This window comes from Rattus norvegicus, chromosome 7, assembly GCF_021556685.1.
Source record: "Rattus norvegicus strain SHRSP/BbbUtx chromosome 7, alternate assembly SHRSP_T2T, whole genome shotgun sequence".
In the NCBI taxonomy this organism is placed as follows: Eukaryota; Metazoa; Chordata; class Mammalia; order Rodentia; family Muridae; genus Rattus; species Rattus norvegicus.
Window position 1 is genome coordinate 78,214,248 of NC_141540.1, and position 24,782 is coordinate 78,239,029.

The 24,782-nt window shown below is 44.6% G+C and overlaps 1 protein-coding gene across 14 annotated transcripts in view; it reads right to left on the bottom strand.

Annotated features, from left to right (window-relative positions):
* Positions 1-733: 733 nt before the first annotated feature.
* Ncald (neurocalcin delta) overlaps positions 734-24,782 on the bottom strand; it is a 435,285-nt gene continuing 411,236 nt past the window's right edge. For all 14 annotated transcript variants that reach the window (XM_087558795.1, XM_087558789.1, XM_087558788.1 and 11 more), the window contains 2 exon segments: positions 7,378-7,483; positions 734-3,331 (listed from right to left, as the gene is read on the bottom strand). In XM_087558795.1, coding sequence (XP_087414921.1) covers positions 3,234-3,331; positions 7,378-7,483 — 204 coding nt within the window. In that variant the 3' untranslated portion in view covers positions 734-3,233.

Here is a 24,782-nt window from a genome sequence, read left to right on the forward strand (position 1 = left end):
CAAAGAAATACTGAGAGAAATGTCAGCCATTCCCTGGGAAATCCATGCAGTTAATGAATGATTGGCCAGGTGCTCCTGTGGCCTGGGTGCTCTAAGCTGCCCAGTAGTTAGCTCCTGACTGTCACTCTGTTTGCATCCCAGGGATGTCTCAGGTCGTGCATCATGTTAACACCTGATAGGAAAGATTCCCAGGCAACAGGAACATTTAAGTTAGAAATGTAGGAAATGACTAGCTTGTAGGTATATAGGCTCCTTAGGGACTCCAGCCACCATCTCACCATCCCCATCATGGAAGACTTGATGTGTTTCAGACATTACTTGTATGCAATAGGAAAGGCTTCCTCTACATCTGCACCTCAAAGGTCTAGTTGGCCTGTGAGGGGCCTATTGTAGCTCCTAATCTAGGGAGCATTAGCCTTTGGGGTTGCTTTTTGTTTGAGACAGTTTCTTTGTGTAGCCTTGGCTGTTCTAGAACTAGCTCTGTAGATCAGGCTGGCCTTGAACTCATGGAGATCTGTCTGCCTCTTCCTCCCTAGTACTGGGATTAAAGGCGTGTAATGTCTGGGTAAGGAGAGGAAATGGGAGAGAGTGAAGACCAAGCTGGGAGAAAGTAGGGAAGACATACCTGGACCAAAGAGACTTCGGAAGTCTTCCACCCCCAACCCAGAACCTTCCCAAGACACAGTCAGCTGGGGGCAGTTTGGTGAGGAAAAAAATCTCATGCTGCAGCCCATAATATTAAATAATAAACATGCTTTAATGCCAGGCAAGAGCTACACAACCAACTGATAACGGGGCCACTCCACATAGCATGACATCTATATTATTAAATTCATCTGTAGACAGTCCCCCGGGGAGTATTGCTGGGGCGGGATAGTACCCACAGCATCCCTTCTCTATCTTAAGCGAGGTATGAACAGTCAGGCATTCTGAAACATCCTTCAAGTCATAAGCCATTTAGTCATTTAGTCCAGTCCCTTGACAGCACAAGCTGCCTTTACTTGGAACAAAACAGGCTCCACTTCTGCCAGAGATCTCTGAACACCAGGAAAACAATGCCTAGGCACAGGAGTGACAGATGTCTTCAGGCACTTGGCCCTCTTGATGCTGTGAAGTCCCTTGGTCAAACATACATGCATAAAATTACACACATCCAATGCCTTCCTGGGGCAAGGTGGGGAGGAGGAAGGAAACATACAGATAGGTCTGTTAGGTCTGTGGGTAACCACTTCTGGGACTCTTCATGCTTTCTGGTGACCACAGGGTTCGTAACCTCTGCATCCGGCCCTTTCATGTCCGAATAGCTGGAGATCACCTCTAGTTCCCACTCCAACTCTGAGCTCTAGGAAACAGGGTCTGGCTCAACCTGAGGCAGAGCCGAAGTCGATGAGCCTACCTCGCAAACACCAGCGTGCTGGCTCCCTTCCCCTGTTTATGTTCAACCACTTGAGTTGATTCTTCTTTGCAAAAACAGACTTTACCATTTGGTCCACAGGAGTTGGCAAGCCTTAGTACAAAATGTAAGGAAATGACACTAGGAGAAATTAAGATTACAAAATCTAGGTCTCAAAATTTCAACCCACTAAGGGATTCATTTTAATCCACCATTCAAGTTTAAACTTCTGTCAGGGACCTGCAGGGGGCTAGTTTACATTTTGCAGGTCTTGTTCTACAGACATGGCTTGACTGCTGCCGGACAGAGACCTTCCTGCCTCCTTTTAGGCAGGGTCTGCCACCAACACTCTTGAGTATTTAGGCCTTCCGATGGAAGCTGTGTGTGAGGCTTGGCTTGCCTGTGGCCAGGAGATTTTATTTCCAGCCCTCATTTCAAAGTAGTGTGCATGAGATGACCAGCCCAGGCAGCAGCTCAGCTTGGCTGCATTTGAAGAACACAGTGAGGAAGAGAGCTGTTGGATCTCCATGGTCTGCCTTGGACACTGCAGGTCCCTTTGTGGCTCTTATATTGGGTGAATTCCCTGGATATCCCACACCTGACTGTTTGAAGGGTACCTGAGGGCAGGAGAAATGAACGTTCTAGACGTGGCTCCTGCACCAAGGATGTGGGTTAAATTGCTAGGAAGTCTCTGTTTTTCTACATCTGTACAACCTTCGTCTCTTAGACTAGTGTCGCACCTGTGCTCCCTGCTGCCGGGCCTTGGCCGCTTGTCACTGGAGCTCCCAGTGCTGCTCTGATGGACAAGACGCCTAGAAAGCTGGCTTCCTCCGGTCCTCCAGCCACCCTGACACAAGAAAGCCATTCGAAATCAAACCTGGGCCCTTGTCACCATTCTTTTGTGACTTTATGGAGTATATAAAATATACTTGTTAACTGGTACATTTGTGCAAAGACAGCTATGACTTTAAAACAAGACATTGACATTCATCGTAGTTGGCTTCACGATAAGCTACTAGAACAGTCTTCTGTAGTAAGCTTGTATTAGCGCTCACTAAACATGCATTTACAAGGCAAAACACTTAATTTGGTCTGCAATACCCAATGTTTTATATACAGCAGTCTCACAAGTAGGCAGCAAGATGGGTCTGGTTATGGAATATGTGTTTGATTTTTAAAAGAAACATATTAGCTCAACTTATGTAAACCTCTGGGAGAAAAAAAAAACTAAACAGCTGAGCGTCTTTCCCATCTCTGTTAATTTACCTCGAAAAGTTCACAGCTTAGAAATTACAGCCTGCTGGGGTGGGAGTGGGCCTCTGGGGGGAATGTCCCTGCTCCCTTTAATAACCTTACCCCAGAGGGTAACCTGTTCTTAGGAAACTTAGCCTCAGGTGTCCACTCTAGTTCCGAAGGCATGCTTGACAACAGACCCAGGTTAGGAGTTTTGTATTTCCACAAAGCCCCTCAAAGCTTGCAGAAGGAGCTCTGGGCTGAATGTACTTCCCTTCTCTTGCCCCTCAAGTCTTGGGTTTTAAGGTAGAGACATTAGAATGAAAGGAAAGAAATTATTAAACAGTCATCCAGCAGGGAACACAACGAAGTGTGTGCATGCTTTCCACAAGCACACGGGCTCTGGGCATCCACGTCCGCCATGAAAGAAGCAAGGGGCACAAGTGTCACAGGAGGGCACATCTGACTGAAGAGGGGACAGTCTCACCATCAATATTGTTTGGCAAAAACAAAAACAAAAAAAAAAAGCAAAAAACAAAAACGAAGTAAGTTTAAAAGCTAATCAGGAGAGACACGAGCAGCTGTATCGTCCTTGAGGGTGCAGGGCTCAGAACTGGCCGGCACTGCTGGGGTCGCACTGCAGGAGACGCACAATGGATGGGTCGCTTTTGGCCCCTCGGATGAATTCTTCCAGGGAGAGTTTTCCTAGGAAGCAAGAGGACCAATGAGTGGGGGCCCATGGCCTTTGCACCTTGTTGGGAGCAGTGGAGCCTATGGCTTCCCTCAGTAGAGTCTGGGAGACCATGAAGCAAGAAGCCCACTACTCTCTTAATCATGGTGTACACACACACACACACACACACACACACACACACACACACACACACACACACACACACACCCGGCTCAGTGCACAGTTCAACACCACTTCCAAGGCAGGACCGCAGGCTTGGGGAGGGTATTGGCTCACCCTAGCCTGAATCTTTGTCCTAATAGCTCTTCTGCCTTTACCTACCCTGGAGGGGCCCATTCAGTATTTAGGAATGAGTAGCCCTAGCTACTCTCATCTGAGTGTGCCAGGCTCTTGAAGCAGCAAGGCTGTGCCCACTTCAGCTACTCCATACTGCTGTGCTCAGGTTTGTGGACAACCCTCTCCCTGTGTGGGCAGAGCAGAAGTGTAGGTTCTTTTTAACAGCTCTTTGAAGATGGCAGCATCTTCATCCAATGCCAGGAGAATAAAGGAGTGTGATCTAGACAGGGTGGCCCACTGGTCCTCAACCCGGTGGCTGGAGAAGGAAGCCAGGGGTTTGTTCCCTCACTGCACCCACCTTCCTTCCTTCCTTCTGTCCTTCCTTCCTCCCTCTCTCCTTCCTTCCTTCCTTCCTTCCTTTCTTCCTTCTGTCCTTCCTTCCTCCCTCTCTCCTTCCTTCTTTCCTTCCTTCCTTCCTTCCTTCCTCCCTCCTTCCTTCCTTCCTTTCTTCCTTCCTTCCTCCCTCTCTTCTTCCTTCCCTCCCTCCCTCCCTCCCTCCTTCCTTCCTCCTTCCTTCCTCCTTCCTTCCTTCCTTCCTCCCTCTCTCCTTCCTTCCTTCCTTCTGTCCTTCCTCCCTCTCTCCTTCCTTCTGTCCTTCCTCCCTCCCTCCCTCCTTCCTTCCTCCCTCCCTCTCTCCTTCCTTCCTCCCTCTCTCCTTCCTTCCTCCCTCTCTCCTTCCTTCCTTCCTTCCTCCCTCTCTCCTTCCTTCCTTCCTTCCTTCCTCCCTTCCCTCCTTCCTTCCCTCCCTCCCTCCCTCCTCCCTCCCTCCCTCTTTCCTTCCTTCCTTCCTTCCTTTCTTCCTTCCTTCCTTTCTTCCTTCTGTCCTTCCTTCCTCCCTTCCTTCCTCTCTCCTTCCTTCCTTCCTTCCTTCCTCCCTCTCTCCTTCCTTCCTCCCTTTCCTCCTTCCTTCCCTCCCTCCCTCCTTCCTTCCTTCCTCCCTCCCTCTCTCCTTCCTTCCTTCCTTCCTTCTTTCCTTCCTTCCCTCCCTCTGTCCTTCCTCTCTCACTCTTTTTTCTCTCTCTATCTCTGTCTTTCTTCCTTTCCCTCCTGCCTTCTTTTCTTTCTCTTTTTTCTTTTGACATGGAATCTCACAATGTAGCATATAGCCCAAGCTTCATTTTGACTCAAGATCTCTTACTTGGGCTTCCTGAGTTTCTCTGATGCCCAGTATCCCTCTGCTTAACTGCTTTCTAGTAAAGGTACTCTGTCACTGTCATTGTGGAGAAATGGGTGAAGGGGGCTTTCCCTATTCCTGGTTCTTTCACAGAGACCCATTAAAGTGACCCATACATGGGTAATTAGAACTAAAATTGCTGGGCATCTTTACCTAGCTCTGCCCTCTTCTTTTCCTGGAGATGTAGCCCTATTTGCTCTTCCAAAGGCAGGCCCCAGGCTGTCAGGCTCATCGAGGCCTGTGCACTTCTCTATCCCCTTAGCTGCTCTTCTAAGCGACCTCTGCTGGCATGGCAGGATGAGCAGGGGCATGGGAGCAGAAGCCCCATTTGAATACTTCAAAGTTGCAGGCACAGGTGCAGGCACCGGAGACCACAAGCCATGGAGCTTGGTGCTCAGCATGTAATCTCTGCCTCTCGCACAGACTCCCATGTTGACTTGCCTTATCTAGGGGCAGATTAATCATGGTAGAGACCAGCAGTGAAATACAAAGGCCGTTGACTAACAAGACTCTGATGGTAGCAGGCTTTACATGAAGCCAGTTCTGCTTCTGGTGAGAAGGGACGGGAGCCTCACATCTGAGGCCCTGAAGCCAAGCCCTGAGCTAAAGCAGTGAGTCTCCTGGGTGCTCAACAGCCCCCCTGCCCCCACTTCCCTTGCTGCCTCCATCCCCATAGCTTCCTTTATTTAAACAAATCTTTCTTCAGCAAAGCCCAGGGCAGTGGTAGTCATCCGTTCATTGGGAATGGGAACCCTTCTATCCTATAGAAGCGTTCCCAGTGGAGAGGCCCTGTCATTGCCTGTGAGCCACACATCTGAAGGTGGCTTGTCTCCTATCCTTTAGTCCTCCTCTAAGGAGGAGGTTGAGTCTTAAAGCCATTATGTTCCCCAAACTATCAAAACCTGAGTTCCAACATCAGCAAGTCCATTAACTGTTAAAACAACCCCATGTTTGTTTAAACTTTGCGAAACAAACTGCTGTGAATCAAGGCTCCTGAGGGGAAACAGGATGTCGGAGGATGCCAGGCAAGTTCATAGAGGAAATACAGCCAACAGATTGGCTTGCACCACACAAACCAAGATTCTCAGGGAGCTGGCACCCCACATGTGCATGTAGAAAGAGGCTTACTCTCTGCGGAGCCTCCTATATGCACACACCACAGGGGACATGGTCCATTAGTACACTGCTGACTAGAATTGCTAAACATCAAGAGTGAGGACCTGGGGCCGGTGAGATGGCTCAGTGGGTGAAAAGTATGTGCTGTCCGAACTCGACCACCTGAATTTGACCCCTGGAGCCCATGTAAATGTGAAGGGGGAAAACGGACTCCATAAAGTTGTCTTCTGACCTCTGTGTATGCAACATGGTCGTACAGGTCACATAAGAATACATGCAATAGCATACACAGTAATAATAAAGTAAAATTTATGTTTCAAAAATGAGTTGGCTGGAGGGATGGCTCGGTGGTCAAGAGCACTTACTCCTCTCATAGCACACGGTGTTAGATTCTCAGCACCCATGTTGGGTAGATCGCAGTTCCAGGGAACTGTACACCCTCTGTGACCTCTGTGGGTGCCTACAGGTTGTGTGCATAAACTCCCACAGGCCTGCATATACATACCCATAAATAATAAATACATGTTTGTTTAGAGAGTTGTGAAGCCTCAGGCACTGAAAACTCAGGTACAATTTCTGGAGAAGATTTCAAGATTTGGCAAGAAAAATAAGGATGATAAATTAAGTTTGAATCTCAGCTGAATAACAAGCAACTCCTTAGCATAAATATGTCTCAAATATCACATGCAGACATAGCATTATTTCTCAATTGCTTGGGCCTCCTGTATCCTAATTGGCAGCCTGACATGTAGAAGCCATATCTATTTATTTTACAGATAAGGGTTCCTTGTGTAGCCCAGGCTGCCCTCACACTTGTGGTCATCCTGAGTCACCATTCCAGACTTGTCTGTTTTGTTTGAAATCTGACTTTCCTTTCCACTTTGGTTTGTGCATCTGCTAGATGCATTTCTCTTTGGGGCAGCACCCTCTACCCAGTAGGACCTGCTGACCACTCCAGCCCTCTACCTGCTCCCTAATACTTGAGGGTTTCACTTGGACTGAGCATTTTAGAGCATGCTCATAAGACCTTTCAGGCAGGTTGGGATAAAACTTGGGGTTTGTAAGAAGCATCAAGCCTTTTGACATACTTTGTTTGGTTCAAGCCCATCCACATATTAGATCCAGCCTTCTCGGGGAGGCCTATTCTGACTGAGTGGCTTTTCGGTCCCTTTTATTTCTGAAGCAGAAATAAGAGGAGCCATGCTATTCTGAGGAAGGAGTTGAGAATAACCTGGAGAAGGATAGAAGGGCCTAGAAAATAAGGCTTTTCCTTAAGACTGGGGCCAGCTCCAGAGTCTACCCAGCTTCTGCTCCTTCATGCCCAGGATAGGTGGCTCTCGCAGATCACCTGTGGCTGACACTCAGTCCTCCGGTAGAGCTGTTTGGTCTCCACCAGCAGCCTGGCCCAAGCAAAGCCCCTCAGCCTCCTACCATCTCTGTTGGTGTCCATCTGGCGGAAGATCTTTTCTGTCCTTTTCTCTGGGGTTGATTCATCTTCAGGCATTTTCATGACCGAGGAGACCATCTTGTAGATTGCCTGGGAACAGAAGCGACAGACAGAGCAGTGATACAGAAACACAGCTCATCCCAACAGTAGCTCTATCAAATGCTAGAGTATCAGGGAGGTAAGTATGCTCTGCTGGAGCTTGGCCTGTCTCTGGGCTTGTTATTTTACAGGACAGGATGTGGTAGTGGTAGGCTATTTTTGTTACAACATACTGTACATTATGTTTCAACTCTTGTGTAAGATATTAGACCTATGTAGAGCATTTAAGTACAAAGTTTAGTTCTAGTTCTTTTTCTTTTCTTAAGATTATATATGTGTGTGTGTGTGTGTGTGTGTGTGTGTGTGTGTGTGTGTGTGTGTGTACACTGTAGCTGTCTTTGGACACACCAGATCCCATTACAGATAATTGTGAGCCACCATGTGGTTGCTGGGAATTGAACCCAGGACCTCTGGAAGAGCAGTCAGAGCTCTTAGCTGCTGAGCCATCTCTCTAGCCCTAGTTCTAGTTCTTTATAAGCTGTTATTACCAACTATTTAGGATAATTAAGTGATATAAGTTAATAGTTAATCAATCAAACTTATGGTCTTGTTAGATATTAGTCTATTACAAAAATATGTTTCTAAAGTTGAACAGATAGTAAATAGCTAAAAACAAGTGACATTTGCCTATTCAGATATACCATAGATAGATGGTCTTCAAAATGTCAGAGACCTACAGAATTTGGCATTTCTGTATTCTGTATTCCGACAGCTTTCTCTGTTGTTTCTGTAGCTTTGGAAGTGGCTTGCCTGCATTTCCTGAATACTCAGCTAATATTTATTCCTCTTCAAGTCTCTGATGGGGTTGAAGACTAGATAGCTGTAGTCTCACATATGAGTTTAAGTTGTTTAAGACTTAGATAAATGTTTTAAGGTCTATGCAAGTTACGATAAGAATGATTTGATATGAAATTATAAACTCACCAAGATAGGATAGATAATAGAATACTTTCTACCATGTTGCCAAATACATCTGGACTTGATTTTGGGAATGTAAATCCTACCTGGTATTTTTCATAATTGTTATTATTATATACAGTTTATTATAATGACAAAGAACCTTTTAATGGACTAAAAGAAGGAATTGTAGAGAAAACCTCTTGTGTACTAAATGGATGCAGCACCTGTCAATAAAAAGTTGATTGGCCTATAAGCATAGGCAGGAAATAGAAGGTGGGTCATCCAGTAAAGAGATGGAATTATGGGACATAGCCAGGGAGGAAGGAGCTTGGGAACGTGGAGGAGGACAGAGATGGGACTGAGCAGAGGTAACTAGCCATGAGGTAGAAAATAGATTTGAACACATTGGATATTAAATTATGGCCTTTTGGAGAACCAAAGCTTATGGCCAAGGTGTTTGTAGATATATTTTGAGTGTCAGAGTTGTTATTTCAGGAGCCTGGCAGTGGGAAGAAAAACTCAGAGGATGTACAGAACTCTTACTGAACTCCAGGGCTACTACACAATGATTCACTGTAGGAGCACAGTCAAGGCCAGCACCTTGGCCCTGTTTAAGGTGATGACTGTCAGCAACATCCAACTTTCCTGAAACAGCTCACCAAAGTGTCCCTGCAGTCAAGAATGGAGTCATATTTAGTCCTTCTTCTGGACCCTGTTGACAGTTCTCTTAAACCTCCATCTATGCTATGGGTTTAGCACCATAGGCCAAGATGCTGGTCACAGAGGTAGTCCTCTTTTCAAAAGTAGGAAAACAGAGGCCCTGAGAGCACCAAGATTTCCTATTAACACCAGACCAAGGTGAGGTGAGACCAGTCTATCTCAGGACTCGCAGAGGTGCCAGTTGAGGAGCATTTATAGACAAATGATGCATTTCTTTTTGCCAGGAGACTTCAGCCAACTGTAACTGTCTTTCCTCAGTCTCCTTCTCTGATGCATCTGCTTCGTCTCCGGAAGGTTCCTTTCTGGCTGTGGTCATGACTGGCCCAGGAGTGTCTTGCAACCAGATGTTCTCCTGAGACTTCTGACAGGTTCCCACAGCTTGCTCAATATGTATACACTTGGTTTTCCTGGATCCGTGGCTTCATTCAGTCCTTTCTCATCTGAGTGTTCAACTGCCCACCCCCACGCTCTACTCATGTCCTAAGGATAGATGGAAATGTGACCCTCCCACAGGAAGCTGCCTATGCCCTTCCTCCTGTCATATCAGTGTGTGATTTCCCTTCCTTTACACAAACACATGGATTCACTGCAACCTCCTCAGGATCACTTCATTCTACTTACCCTGCCCTCCTTTCATGACTGCCATCTATGCCTGGCTACTCACCAACCATTAGTTACTGCAAGGTGTTGTGTAGCATCTCCCTGCTCTCTTTTTACTCTGCCCCTCTATATGAAGTTCCCTCTTTGCCCTCACAGGTTTTGTTCCTTCCCTTCTCTTTTCCTCTGTAAATGTGTATCTAGACATAAAATTTAACGTTTATATAAAACCCCTAAAGGTTCTGAATCTGCCAAAGCGTCTTTCACACAAGCAAATGATCACTTACTGCAAACAAATGTAAGGACTTGAGATTTGGAAGCTCATCCACAGACACTGCTCCCCGACCCCCGCCTCCTTGTCATCCAAGCCCTTCCTCTCAGCTTCTTCTCTCCCCAGTTCCCAGCTCACTTATTCACCAGACATTTTCTGTGTGAGTCCGATGCACCAGGAACTGTGACTGCCCCTGCCTTTGTCCTCAGAGGCCTCCCTGTGAATCAGGCAGACACTGGAAGAAAGGAAAGAATGAGCCCAAGAGCACTGTGGGAGATGCACAGGAGGCTGTGTGGCACGATGGGAAGACATAGTGGAATTCGGCCTCGTAAGGAGGTTTAGTTGGGGTAGGCCTCCCCAGGGATGACTATGGAGCAAAACATGGGGAAAAGCCCAGGCCTTAAAAAGAAAAGCAGTTGGCAGGCTCATCCTCACACACCTCACATACCCTTTAGAAAGGAACCTGGTTAACACCACACTCACCCCTAAAGTGTCTTACCTTCCATGTCCACCATTTGGGTGGGTACAGGCAACCCAGCAATGTCTTATAGCTGTTATGGAAGCCTTCTCTCCATTCTTTTCAGCCCCACTCCCACCCTTGGAAGCCCACTGATCCTTTAAGAACTCTGGGTCTGGAAGGCTATGCCTAAATGAAACCCCTGTTCATGGGACTTCGATGGCAGCCACCAGTGACAATACAGAAGTCAGTCCATTAACACTTCTGTTTGAGCTGAGGCTTGAAAGATGAAACAAACACAGGGGCATGATGGGAGAGCAGCCCTGCACATGCGCTGTTAGGATAAAGGAGTAGAAATGGTTCAGTGAAATGGGGCCAACCTATGAGCAGCTCCCTCTCCGTACCACCAGGTCTACAAGAGCAATCGCAGAAGCCTCCCAAGAATGCATAACCAGCAGCTGCAAACAGGGCACATGGATGTGTGGACTCAGGAAGGTGAGGTTCCCTTTAAGAAGTTGCCCTTTCCAGATGACTTAGTTATGGCAATTAGATTAGATTAGATTTGTTCTTTGCACCAATTAGACAATAGGACTAGTGGACTGTTCCCCAAACCAAGTTTCTGATGTGGTTGGCACCAGGGCAGTGCACATCTGTGACAAGTGGTCTGAGGGTTGCTGGTCTCACAAGCCCACCCTTGAGGAACAATGATGTTCTTCCCCTTCCCCAGAGCAGGAGCAACCAAACCTGACTATCACCGAGCTTCAGTCTAGGGCTCTAGAGCCTAGAGAGACAAGACACAGCCCCAGGCAGTCTCTGGGGCAAACCCCATCTTTTATTAGCACTATTTCTCCCAAACTTAATGGATTGGACTGTGGAGGAAACGAGCTACTTCCGCATCTTACTGTTAGCAGTGTCATGATCTTCCAACAGGGCCTGGCAGAGGGGTCTGTTTTTAATTAAACTAGAAGGGTCCTGTTCTTGTCCTTGGATAAATGTGGAGCTTCCGAACACTCAGAAGCCCACCTGGGGTTGTTCCCTGCGAGGCTCAGGGAAGCACCTCACTGTGGCTAGATGCCTCCCTTATGGTCCTTGCTCCCCATCTCTCCTCCTTTCCTCTTCCCTCCCACCATTCATCTCTCCTTTCTTCCTGAAGGAACAACCTCTTAGGATGCTCATAGGAAAGAATCACATCCGATTGACAGAGTTGTGGCTAACAATTTTGAAACTCAAGTCATTTTCTCTGACAGAAACCAAACTGACTCTTTCCACCAGAAAATTTAGGATCTTCCAACAGAGAATTGGACATTCAGGGCTCTCTGATTGCAGAGTAAGGTCAAAGAAAATGAACAGTGCTGTCTGTGGATTATAGATAAGAAACAACACCCTATTTAGAAAGATTTGTATACCAGGATAAGAGACAGTGAAAATCTTTTTTGGAAATATTTTAAAATTACAATCCGTGTATACATGTCTGGAATGATATAAATCATCTCTCATGTTCAGTTGGAAAGGTAAAAAAATTCGTGTCTTTCACAGCGTTCTGTTACTGACAAGAGAACTGCAGTTATAGCATCCCCTCTTATTTTATTTTATTATTTAAAAGGTTTTTACTTATGTCTCTAAGTGTTTGCCTGGTGAGCATGGAGGCCAGAAGAGGGCACCAGCTCCCTTGGAACCAGAGCTACAGAATCCTGTGGGTTGCCATGTGGGAGCTGGGAATCCACCTCCATTCTCTGGAAGAGCAACCAAGACCTTAACCAGCCAGTTGTTTCTTCAGACCCTCTACTCCCTTTCTAAGCAAGACATCTATCTCATTCATATGCTATGTTTCATGGAGGTTTTTACTTAGGAAAAAACAACCTGTAAGTTTTTCCTGCTAAAAGTATGGTCTGAATCCACTTGCATATTTTTCTCTTATGATCTCCTAAAAGATCTAAGCCCAGATTCACATACTGACCCCTGCTTCTTACACAACAGCTTACTATTAAAAGGGCCCAACATAATACCGTTTTCATCATTTTAAGGGTGACAGACATTAGATGATCTATAGAAGAAAGTGTAGGAAATTAAAGTTATAGCATTAGGCTGGACAAACAGTGTGGATGCTGTGCTTTTCCTAAAATTCTTTTCTTATTCTTGTTCTCTTCCTCTTCCTCTTCCTCCTCCTCTTCCTCCTCCTCCTCCTCCTCCTCCTCCTCCTCCTCCTCCTCCTCCTCCTCCTTCTGAGATAGGGTTTCTCTGTGTATCCCTAGCTATCGTGGAACTCTCTATATAAATCAGGCTGGCCTCAAACCCAGAGATCTGATTGCCTCTGCTTCTCAAGTGCTGACATTAAAGGTGTGAACCAATATCACTGGACCCTTAAAGATCTTTTAAAGAAATGTGTCTTTCAGGGCTGGAGAGATGACTCAGTGGTTATGAACACTGACTGTTCTTCCAGAGGTCCTGAGTTTAATTCCCAGCAACCATATGGTAGCTCACAAGCATCTGTAATGGGATCTGATGCCCTCTTCTAGTGTGTCTGAAGAATAAAAAAGAAAAAAGAAATGTGTTTTTCAAGATGCCCTAAGACCGGCCATCACTGAAACAGGGTAGGAGACACTGACTGAAAGAGCACAGAGTGCATATGTTCAAAGGCCCCGAGAATTCTTGCACTCAAGATACCCATGGAGCTGTTGAATTCAGCATTTCCTAAACTGGTTTGCTCAATCTCTGTGTTACAAAGCCACTGATAAAATTAGCACCCCAAGAAAATTCTCTCTGAGCCTAGACTGAGTCTGATGTTAGCTCACTCTCCTGGTGTCTTCTGTCCACTTCTTCTTGGCAGAACTAATCATCCACAACCCATGATGCTTCTCTATGAGATTTCTCTTCCCATTGCTGTCTGTATTGCATCAGTACAGGGTATTTATTTATCTGTGGATACCCTGGAGTCTAGTACTTGCTTCCATTGATGGTTTTGTGATAAGCACAGAGACCAAATGACATCCTTTAGATTTAGAAAAGGAAAGTATGGTCCAGGTCAAGAAGCTCACAGTACAGAAGGCAGAGGAACAGGTAGTCAGATTGAATGTGAAAACGGGAACAGACAATGCTGCTTTCAACCAGGAAGGTTTAGGCAGGGATTAATCTCCTATCTAAAGCCATCAACAACAAAACCCCAAAGGCAATAATGTTACATGAATGGCATGGGTTAAACCCAACAGGTCACAAAATGAAAGAAAAAGCCATGAACATGGGAAAACAACTGGGGGTGGGGATGAGGCAGGGAAGGAGAAAAGAGAGAGGCTGGAGAGCAATCAGAATGGATTAGATACTGTATGAAATGGTTAAAAGAATAATTTAATTTTAAAAAGACAATATTCATAGAATCACAGCTTAATAAGACCCTGTAAATTAAGCAGCCCAGGACAGTGGTTCCTGAAGAACTGTAAACAGAAGCAATAAGCCTTGGACAGCTCCCTGTGATGCTGTGACACCTATGCAGGGGACTGACATGGAGTGAGCTTGATAGGCTCCCTTATGACAGAATGCCAAAGCTGGACTGACCAGTGCTTAGTGCTTAGTCTTCAAAGACAGGTTAGAACAAAGGAGAGAGCCACACGGAGAGAACTCTTGACAGCTGTTATCAGTCCCTGTGCAGATGGATAGAGCTACCAAAGATCGGTGGAAAGAGTCACAGGAAGGGATGAGAGGGAGAGGCTGGCCCCCAACCAAGGTCAAACAGAGTGTCTGCAGCATCCTCGGAAAACCTCTTGATTTGTGAGGCCCAGTCTACGTTGAAAGGTCTTACCTCAGCAGTGGAGAATAATTAGTCCCCAGTGAGCCCTGCTCTGTGTCACCTATCAAATTTTAAAAGCAAGATCTGGAAAGTTCAAGCTGTTTCCAAGCAACTTAACTACATCTGAGAACAAAGCATAAAGTTAGTTATATTTTAAAAATATTCAGCTCTCTACAGGATAAAATTCACAATGTCTGGTGCCCAATAAAAAAAAATGAACAGTCACACATGGAAACAGTATCATTTTATACAGAAGGACAGAGGAGAAAGATCCATTAAGTGACCTAGAACTGACATAAACGTTATAATTAGCAAAAGGCCATTGAAACAGATATAAAAACCGTGCTCCAGATATCCCAAAAATAGACAGGGGAAGACATTAAGAAGAACCCAAGTAGAACTTCTAGTGATGAAAGCTACAATGTGTGAGATGGAAAATACAGATTGAGATTGATGGCAAATCAGATCTTCTAGTAAAACAAGCTCTGATGTAGACATGAGGCTAAGGTACCCAAGATCAAAGGGAGGAAAATGTAATATCTGCAATCCAGCATGCCCGTGGATTGCGTGTGGGCTTTGGGCTGTATAGTATGTCCATCCTTAAAGACTGAAGGAGGGGAGAAAGAGATTTGAAGGCATAATTACTAAAAATATTCCAAAGCTGATAAAACCATGAGTCTACAGACCAAAATTTTGACAGACAAAAAGATACCATACTCACTCTAGAAGGGAATGTCTAATTACTAAAATGTAGCATGTACTTTTTGCTACCCTGCCTTAAGCTCAGGGAACAGGCTGTGCTACCGGCCCCAGCCCAGGTTCCCTCAGATCCGCAGATGAAAAACACACACACGTCGCTCAATTTCAACCTGCCTTATTGGCTCAATTGCTGGGCCCTTCTAATCTACTATGACTAGTGCGCCCTTCCCAATACTCTTAGCTCAGCACCCTAAATCTGCCCTCAGCTTCAGTTGCTCAGTTACCTTTTAGTCCCAGTTCAACAACCTACCTCCTGCCTCCTACCTTCTCCTGGGAGAAGTGACTTAAGGCCACTCTGCCTCAGATCTCACATGGCTGGTCACCTTTTTCTCCTCCGAACCACAGCAAAAATTGCTCTCTTCCTTTGTGTCTCCTTGCCTCCCCTGTGGGGGCCTGGAAGTCCCGCCTCCTTCCTCCTGCCCAGGAATTGGTCCCTGGCATCATTACTGATAGATCAAGAACCAATTGGGGAACAGGACCTTAGCATAAGACCCACCCCTCCTATATGAAAGCAGAACCTGCAAAGTGCCAATAATAGATGGAAGAGGAGGGTTGGGGAGATTGAAATTTTAAAAAGATGGGGACATTGGCCCACTTCACTCACGATGCCTGTTAATCATCTTTGCTTTGGATAAAGGTAACTGTTGCCTAGGCTTGTGGTCCACATTCACATAAGGTGGATGCAGCATGACACCTGTGCATCTAACCAATGACCGTCCTGATGTCATGTTGGCCTTGCAAGAGTCTTGCTTGGTGACTTTTCTTTCCCTTCAGAAGGGAGGTAAGTGTCATCCCATCTCTTATGTTCCCATGTTAAGAGAGTTGCTTCTGTCTCCCACAGTTCCAAGCAGTTCTATAGGTGGCCATTGGAGAACTAGTGGTGCCTTTCAGTTACCTCTTGGCCCTTTTGTTACACTCAGCCCATGCCATGGCAGGTGGTGGGTATTCAGACTGCCCCCAGCAGGGCAGAAAGGATTCTCCTTCTTCATAAAGCAGAGGGTAGACTGTCCCATCTAGAGGAGAGACTCTAGTATATGGTAGAGGAAAGGCACCTGCAGCCCGCTTTAAGACTCAAGTGCTTTAGCACGACAATAAAAACAGTCTAATAACTAGGTTTGTCACTTAAAGGAAATTGACATATAAATGTAAAAAAAATAAAGATGTTCATTTAAGGCTCTAAACCAATTCACAGATGGTTTTACTTGTTCATCCAGATGATGATCCATCAAAAACAGTGAAAATAGTTTTCTTTAAAAGAGCCACAGGCATACTCCAGCATAATGTGGTAGGCTGAGTAATACTCCCTCACGCATGTCCACATCCCAACGCTTGGAACCTGGAGTGTCTTACCTTACATAGTAGAGAGATTTCACAAACAGGAGGAATCAACCGCAGACGTGGAGACAGGAGGGCGCACCTAGATTGCACACATGGCCCCAGCAGAAATAGGAGCTGATGACTAATATTCATAACTGCGTGAATAAATGCATGAATGGAAGACACAAGCAGAGGCACGGTCCCAAGGTGGGGGTGGGGCAGCAGCATGTCTGCCACAGCTGACTTTGATGGTGAATGAGCAAGGACACATGCCTAGGAGAGCAAGCATCTTCTAGAAACTGGGAAGGATAAGAAATCTTTCCTTCAAATGGCTCCAGAAAGGGACGCAACCCCGAGGATACTTTTAGTCTAATGAAACTGAGGTCAGACATTCAAAATTATTAGATGAAAACTGTGTGGGCTCGTGAGGCTTGAGGTTTGACACTCCATGTTATAAAAGCCGTGGAGACTAATTCAGCACCACGCAGAATTCATAGCGGTGTGGTAAATTCTGGCCTTTCCTACCGATATCAAGTAAAAACAAATGAAGTCTAGCTTTTGGTCACAAATGCTATTCTGTGCCTACAGAAACTAAGTCACAGGAAATACCTAAGTACAGCAAATGAATGATTTCTGAACAGCATCCTTCCTTTGTCTGCTGAAAAACCTAATTAAAGACTCATTTTCACCTTGCTCTACATCCTGACCAACTATCAGTGTTTGTAGGTAAATGATCATAAATTTGCACCTCCACCCCCCATTAAATGGTTTGAATTTCTGAGTCTTGACAGGATGGGGGATTCAGTTAGGAAGTTGCATTCAGAGCTTGTCATTAAGCTTCAAGTGTGACTTTAGCAATAAGACCCTTGGTTTGTTTGTGGTAATTCTGGGCCACACCTCACTGCTTCCTAACAGTTGTTTATGGAAGTTCACCACACAAACTCAACAGTGACTGCTTTGATGCAAATGAGTTTTCCTAAATGGTGCAGACCAGCTAGCTCAGAAGACAAGAACACTATGGCTTCCTGTGACCGAGATAAGGCCTAGGGAGCATAGGCTTTCAAAAAGAGAGGGAACAAAAGATTTAAAAAAAAAAAAAAAAAAAAGAATGTGGATCTCAGTGAGATCCTACATTCATCCAATTCATCCCGAATAATTGAAAATATGGATTTGCATAAGAATGTGAAGGAATACAGAACTGTCAGCTTGCAGAGGAGACTTCCCTATGAAAAATGGTTTGAAATTCAGTTTAATTTCTTTGATGATCTGAAGTCACTTCAGGGTGCCTGTGGTATTTGCAATCATGAATATTAACTATCAGGGGTGGGGGGATGGTGTAAAGCGTCTTCCATTGGTTTCTTTTTTTTTTTTTTTTTTTTTTTTTTGGTTCTTTTTTTTCCGGAGCTGGGGACCGAACCCAGGACCTTGCGCTTCCTAGGTAAGCGCTCTACCACTGAGCTAAATCCCCAGCCCCCTTCCATTGGTTTCTTAAGAACCTCAAGATTACAGGCCCGTCTGAAGTTCAGATCTGGACACGTGAATGGCCTGGGGCACTTTACAGTGAAGCTCGCCTTTCCCAGGCTGAGCACATCCTGGCGCTGCTCACCAAGCTTGGTGTTCTCTGTTGAACATGGTGGGAAGCCCCCTCTGCTCCCAGGTATCTTCTGCTTGTCCCTGCAGTCTTCCCACTTTCTCTTCCAAACCACATTCCAAGGCCCAGGATGATGTGTCTTTCCTGAACACTGTTCCCCTTGCCAGGGTCCTTGCTGAGCTGTGGATGAGCACGCAGCTGCCTGCCATTCCCTTCAGGTCATGTTCTTTGAAGGTTCCTTCCAGTGTCTACAAGTTCATCAACAATGGCTGCAAAGCCCAGCAGGAAGCTCGGGCAAAACAATGTCAGGAGTAACACTCCCATGGGCATTTCTATTTCAGATTACAGTCTGGAAGTTCTGTCCAAAATGAGAACAGCCCTTTGGACTCTAACAAGCGGGGAGCCCAGCCCTCCAAAGTGGAAGGGCAAAATGAGAGCTGAGGTGTACAAAGCCCCTTGTTCTGATCTTAGCACCAGACAATAATAAAAATTTAAAAAGCATGACAGCCGAAGAGCCTAATTAAGAGGAAAGCTACAAGTGAATATTAAGTGCTCTCAAAGACCTGTGTCTGAAGGTTTGGTCCTGAGCCCATGGCACTCCTGACAGGTGGTAGAATATTTAAGAGGTAGTGTCCACTGGGGAAGCCTTCAGGTAATGGGAGGAGGGTGAGTCCTCTGAGGAGACTGTGGGACCACTGTCTTTTCCTCTTTCTCTTGTTTTCTGGCCCTGAGATGAGTGGTTTTTTTCTCTGCTTCTGACCCTGATGACCACAGGCCAGACCCACAGATCCAGTGCAAATCTCCAAAACTACAAGCGAGAGCAAACCTTTTGTCTTTGCAAGTCGATTGCATAGCACTTGGTGTAGTTACAGAAATCTAACACAATAACCTTGGAATTTCCATTTTTGTTAAACTAGCAAAGATTAAGGGACAGCTAAGGTGTAAAATGATGTGGTGATGTCCTACCTATGCTTGTGGAGGCATTAGGAAAAATACTTTGACCGGATGTACCAAGAGACCTTAGGAATACTCATGCCCTTTGACCCAGTTATTGGGATTCCATTCTAAAAAAATAACCCTGGAGGGCACTTCATATGGAAAGATTATTGATTTATTTTTAAAAGGTAAACCATTTTGTCTAATAATGAAAACTAGAAGTAGCCAATAGTAGAAAATTAAGTAATTATAATATACTGTGTATTATTATGTAGCCATGGACTATTATTATTAAACACTTCTGTGAGACATCTTTATAAATGCAGAGCTAGTTGTGTTACTTTGCTAAGTGGAAATTGCAAGATAGAAAATTACATTACAGAAATGTTTTGTTTTTGGAATTAGTTGGATGTTTTTAATGTATGGTAAGAGGGCAATTTAAATATGCAATTTTAAATTATCATATTAAAAATATCAAGAAATATGTCATTTAAGAAATTATCCTACCCACAAATAAAATTTTTAAAAATTAAGAAAAAATAATTTTGGGTAGGATGGAATACCATGATTTTCTCTTAATGTGTTTATTTTATTGTATGTATATGGGTGTTCTGCCTGCCCGTTTGTCCTGTGCTTGCAATGCCTGTGGAGGCCAGAAAAGACCACTGATTCTCCTGTAACTGGTGTTTCAGACAGCTGTGAACCACCGTGTGGGTGCTGGGAACTGAACCCAGGTCCTGTGGAAGAGCAGTCAGTGCTCTTAACCACTGAATATCTCTCAAGTCCACCCCATTATCTGCCCATATCTTATATTAGATGTCTCCCTATGCAGGGGGGTGCATAGCCTTTATTTCTGCTTAAGATCTATATTGCTGACTGATTATTTTTAATGTGACCTTTTCATATCATTACACTCCTATGTAAAAGAAAGACACTGGCGGCCATTCAGAAAAGAGAGGTGCATGGCGGAAGTATTCCTGGGTGAGGCAATGTCACTTGAGACCCTGTCCTTGCATCTTCCCAATGCTTGTGCTGTCCCGTAGTGAGATTTTTGGTTTCTTTAAACACCCAGTTACATTATGTGACTATGTTTTTGTTTTAACCCAGGTGTGGGATACGGGGCTGCTTCAGATTGTCCACACCACTGTGATTTGTGCTCTGGGAGGGATGTGATTTTTGCCAGCTGCAGATAGTTTACATTTGGAATTCTGGGGACTCTTGAGAGGGAACAAATGTGAGAGCCCTGAGAGGACCCGAAGCATCAGCCGCTCCCTCTGCTGCTGTTAATTGTTGTTGTTGAGGTTTGTCAAGTGGTTGTGAGCAAAGAGACAAGAAGAAGAAATTGTATATCCTGGTAATGAAGATCGAACTTAACCCAAGGAACCTAACACCCTTAATTAGCAGGAAGTGGTCTAAAGAGATCTCTGTCCCCTTTCCTCGCTAACCTTCTTTTTCTCCTACCTAGTGTTGGGGGCTTAGACGGGATTGGGGTGGAGAAAGGTGGTAAATAAAAGAACCCAATCAAGCAGTCAAAAAGTATGGCTATGGTGGTGCCCAGATGGGAGGTAGACAGAATAGGAAACAATCTCTAATAACATACAGGAAACAGCAGGGAAAAGGAGGTGAATATTCTGCTTTAGGATGTCACCAAAAGTTTAATTTTTTCCCAGAGGGGATGATATCATCATCATCATCATCATCATCATCATCATCAATCTTCACCACCACCACCACCATCATCTTCTCCTCTTCCTCCTCTTCCTTCTCCTTCCTATTGTGTCTCCAAAAAGGTTGGGAGAATGGCTGAGCAATTAGAAAAGTTGCAGGTAGATATGGAGGGGCCTGAGAAACAAAAGGTAGATGAATGGGGAAAGCAGAAGGCTCGCTCTAGCCTCTTACTTTTGAAAGGGTTGCCATGCCATTGCTGAGGTTATAGGTAGAGATCAGAGCACTTGGGAAGTGAGTAGCACTGGAAAGGGGGCAGCAGAAAGGTTCAGACCTGGTGACTGAGGGTGGGATCTTCCCAAAGGATGAAGGAAGGGTGCAAACTGGGCTAGAAGGCAGGCTGTATCCTGTCCTGTGCCATGCACTTACAATTTCAAGTCCCCACAGTCCCTGAGCAGGGTGAGGAGCCAGGAGAAACTGGAGGTCACGCAAGGTGACAGGGTTAAAGAAAAACAGCCTGTGTTGAGAGAAATGGTTAATCTTGAGCCAACTGTGCTGCCAGAGGAGGGTGCTGTGCTTACAAAATCACCATGGGTTTTCCCAGTCATTGTGCAGCACATGCCTGCTAATGGTGCAGATCATGATTTTGATGAGATAGCATGGCATCCTATAGAAATGATAGGCCTGAGGCGTTTTAAAGAGGCTATAGTTTCCTATGGAATTCATGCCCCTTAAGTTAAACAAATATTAAGTAACTGGGCTACCCAAAATAGAGTTATTCCCCAAGACTGGAAAGGTTTGGTCAGAGCAGTTAGCAGTGGTTAATGTGGTGGAGGGAGAAAGCCTTGAATATTGAACAATGAAATGGAGCAAGGGGAATGGCTATTGTTAAAGATCAACTGCTTGGAGAAGGGTGAGTTTCTGAACTACAGGAGCTGATTTGATGATGCTGTTAGAGAGCAGTGTCACTTGGCTGCTTTAAGGCTTGGGACAAAGTTGAGGAGTCCAGGAATAGATCCACTTCACTCACTAAGATTGTACAAGGCTCTGAGGAAGACTTCACAGATCTCTTGTGAAGATTGGTTTCAGCTGTAAACAAAGCCCCATCAGGCCCTGAGGCCAGACAGGTGTTGATAGGGACCTTTGAGAATGTGAATACAGACTGTGAGAGTGATTAGACCCTTAAAGGCTGAGCAGCAGCAGTGGATGAGTGGATGAGGGACATGACTGGTATTGGCTCCGTGAGGATCATGCCAGTATCACAAGCTATACCTAAAGGTCTCAGATACCAGAATACCTCATGCTTTGATTATGGTGAATAATGACATTTACAAAGAAATTCTGACCAAACTACTAAAAGTCTCAGAGCTCAAAATGTCCACTGAAGTGACTGTGAGAAATACAGTACTTTCTGAGACTGATCTCAAAATTACTGGTACATTAACTGTGAGAAATATGGTACTTTCTAAGCCAGATCTCAAAATGACTGGTACATTAACTGTGAGAAATATGGTACTTTCTGAGCCAGATCTCAAAATGACTGGTACATTAACTGTGAGAAATATGGTACTTTCCAACACAGAAGGGAACAAGCTGTTTCTGGTGTCAATAGGTTCTCTGAAAGAACACCTAGGCTTCCCCTGGTTTGTAGACACTGTGACAAAAGGTGCCATTGGACTAATGAGTGTAGGTCCAGGAGGGATCTACAAGGAAATTTCTTGCCATCTGGAAACAAAATGGGGTGGGCTGCCAGCTTGAGGTCATGCAACAAACATACTAGCGGTTTCCCTCTGGTTAGCCAAGAGATGGCAAGGAGGCAGAAACAATGTAACTAAGTATTGGGGACAAAATAACCACTGACATTTATGCCCCTTGCCTTAAGGGATCATAGGGATGATTTTTGGGAAGAAGCAGAAGTGGATTAACTTCCCAAAGATTCATTTGTGTATCCAGGTATTATAGATGGAAGGGAGAAATCAAAATTATGGCATATGTTTTTAAAAAGGTACAAATTAACACAGGGGATAGGATTGCTCAGCTCCTCCAGTAGAAAGAGCAGAAGGATTTGGGAGTACTGAGAAGTGTGTGTGCTGGCAAACAGTTGTCAATGATCAGAGACCTAAATTAAAATAGCAAGTGAATGGTGTTAAACAGAAGGTTTGGTGGATACAGGAGCTTATGTGACTATCATTCCCCCAAAATTCTGTAATGCAAAATGGCCACTTCAGAAGGTTTATGTATAGTTTATAGGACTCGGTAAGTTACCTCAAATAAACAAAGTGTACAAATGAGTTAAATCTGTGGGACCAGAAGGGCAAGCAGAAACCTTATGTGGCTGACATACCCATAAATTTATGGGGAAGGGATCTTTATAACAATGGAGTACTCAAATGAATATTCCTGTGATCCCAAAGACAGCTCATGATGAAATTAGGGGGAAATGGTAGATGCTCCTGGGGAAAGTATTGATACGTACCATCAAATCCAAACACAGGCTGCGCCAATTGTCCAAAACCAGAACACCACAGGGATTGAGGTGCCCTGCTGGAATATGAATGGCTCCACCCTTAAAAAGTTTGGCAGACAAGCCTGTATGGATAGAGCAGAGGCCCTTAACTAAGGAAAAGGTACAGGCACTTGAACGGCTAGTAAAAGAGCAGCTGGAGGCTTAACATATAGAAGAGTCTACCAGCCCATAGATTTCCTCTGTGTCTGTTGGAAAAGAGAAACTGGAAAATGGAGGATGTTAACAGATTTAAGAGCTCATAGAATGAGTCAACCAATGGGTCCTTTACAGCCTGGAATTCCTTTATCTTCTTTATTACCTAAGTCATGGTCTATGATGGCAATTGATTTAAAAGATTGTTTTTTTCACAATCCTTTTGCATTAGCATGATAGGGAAAGGTTTGCTTTCTCAGTACCTGCTTATAATTAGTGGTCCAGTAAAGAGATATCATTGGAAAGTTTTTCCACAGGGGATGTTAAATAGTCTAAGTTTATGTCAAAATTTTGTGCAGCAACCACTAGAAATAATTCATAGGCAATTTATTATTTATCATTACATGGATGATAGTTTGTGGGCTGATTCTGATACAGATACTTTAGAAAAAATATTTAAGGGATCACAAAGAATTCTGCCATGATGGGGGTTACAGATTGCTCCTGAAAAAATACAAAGAGGAGATTCTATTAACTACTTGGGTTATAAAATAAGTCAACAACAACAACAAAATTGACTATGGGGCTAAAAAGATGGCTCACAGGTTAAGAGCACTGGTGACTCTTCCAGAGGTCCTGAGTTCAATTCCCAGCAACCACATGGTGTCTCATAACCATCTATAATGTGATCTGGTGCCCTCTTCTGGCAAGTAGGTATATGAAGTTAGAGCACTCATACATTAAATAAATAAATAATAATAATAATAATAATAATAATAATAATAATAATAATAAATTCTGGTACCCAATGGAGGAGTTAGAGAAAGGATTGAAGGAGCTGAAGGGCTTTGCAACCCCATAAAAACAACAATACCAACCAACCAGAGATCCCAGGGACTAAACCACCATCCAAAGAGTACACATGGATAGACCCATGGCTCCAACTGCATATGTAGCAGAGGATGGCCTTATTGGGCACCAATGGGGGGAGAAACCCTTGTTCCTGCCAAGGCTCGATGCCCCAGTGTAGGGGAATGTCAGGGTTGGGAGGTGGGAAGGCTGGAAGGGTTGGATGGATGAATGGGGGAACACCCTCATAGAAGCAGGGGGAGGGGGGACTGGATAGGGGGTTTATGGATGGGAAACCGGGAAAGGGGATAACATTTTAAATGTAAATTTTAAAAATCCAATAAAAAAAGAAAATGAAAATAACTTTGGAATTGTAGTCTTAAGTTGTAGTCGAGTGCCACCTGCCATTTGTAGTAAAAAGCGGCTCTAGAGGCAGGAAATGTGCCTATAATACTTTAACCTACAAAAAACAAAATTCAACCACAAAGATCTGTAGAAATCATTTGCAAACTCTTGGTGATTTTCAAAATTAATGGGAGGTGTTAAATGGCTATGGCCTATAAGAGGATTAACTACTCATGAGTTAAGTAATTTGTTTCAAACTTTACAAGGAGATTTGAACTTAAACAGTCCATGATGGTTAACAACTGAAGGAGAGAGAGAGAGAGAGAGAGAGAGAGAGAGAGAGAGAGAGAGAGAGAGAGAGGGAACACGGAACACTCTGGTAGAACAGAGACTATAAGATACATATGTGGATCAAATTGATCCTAAGCTTCATTGTATTTTGG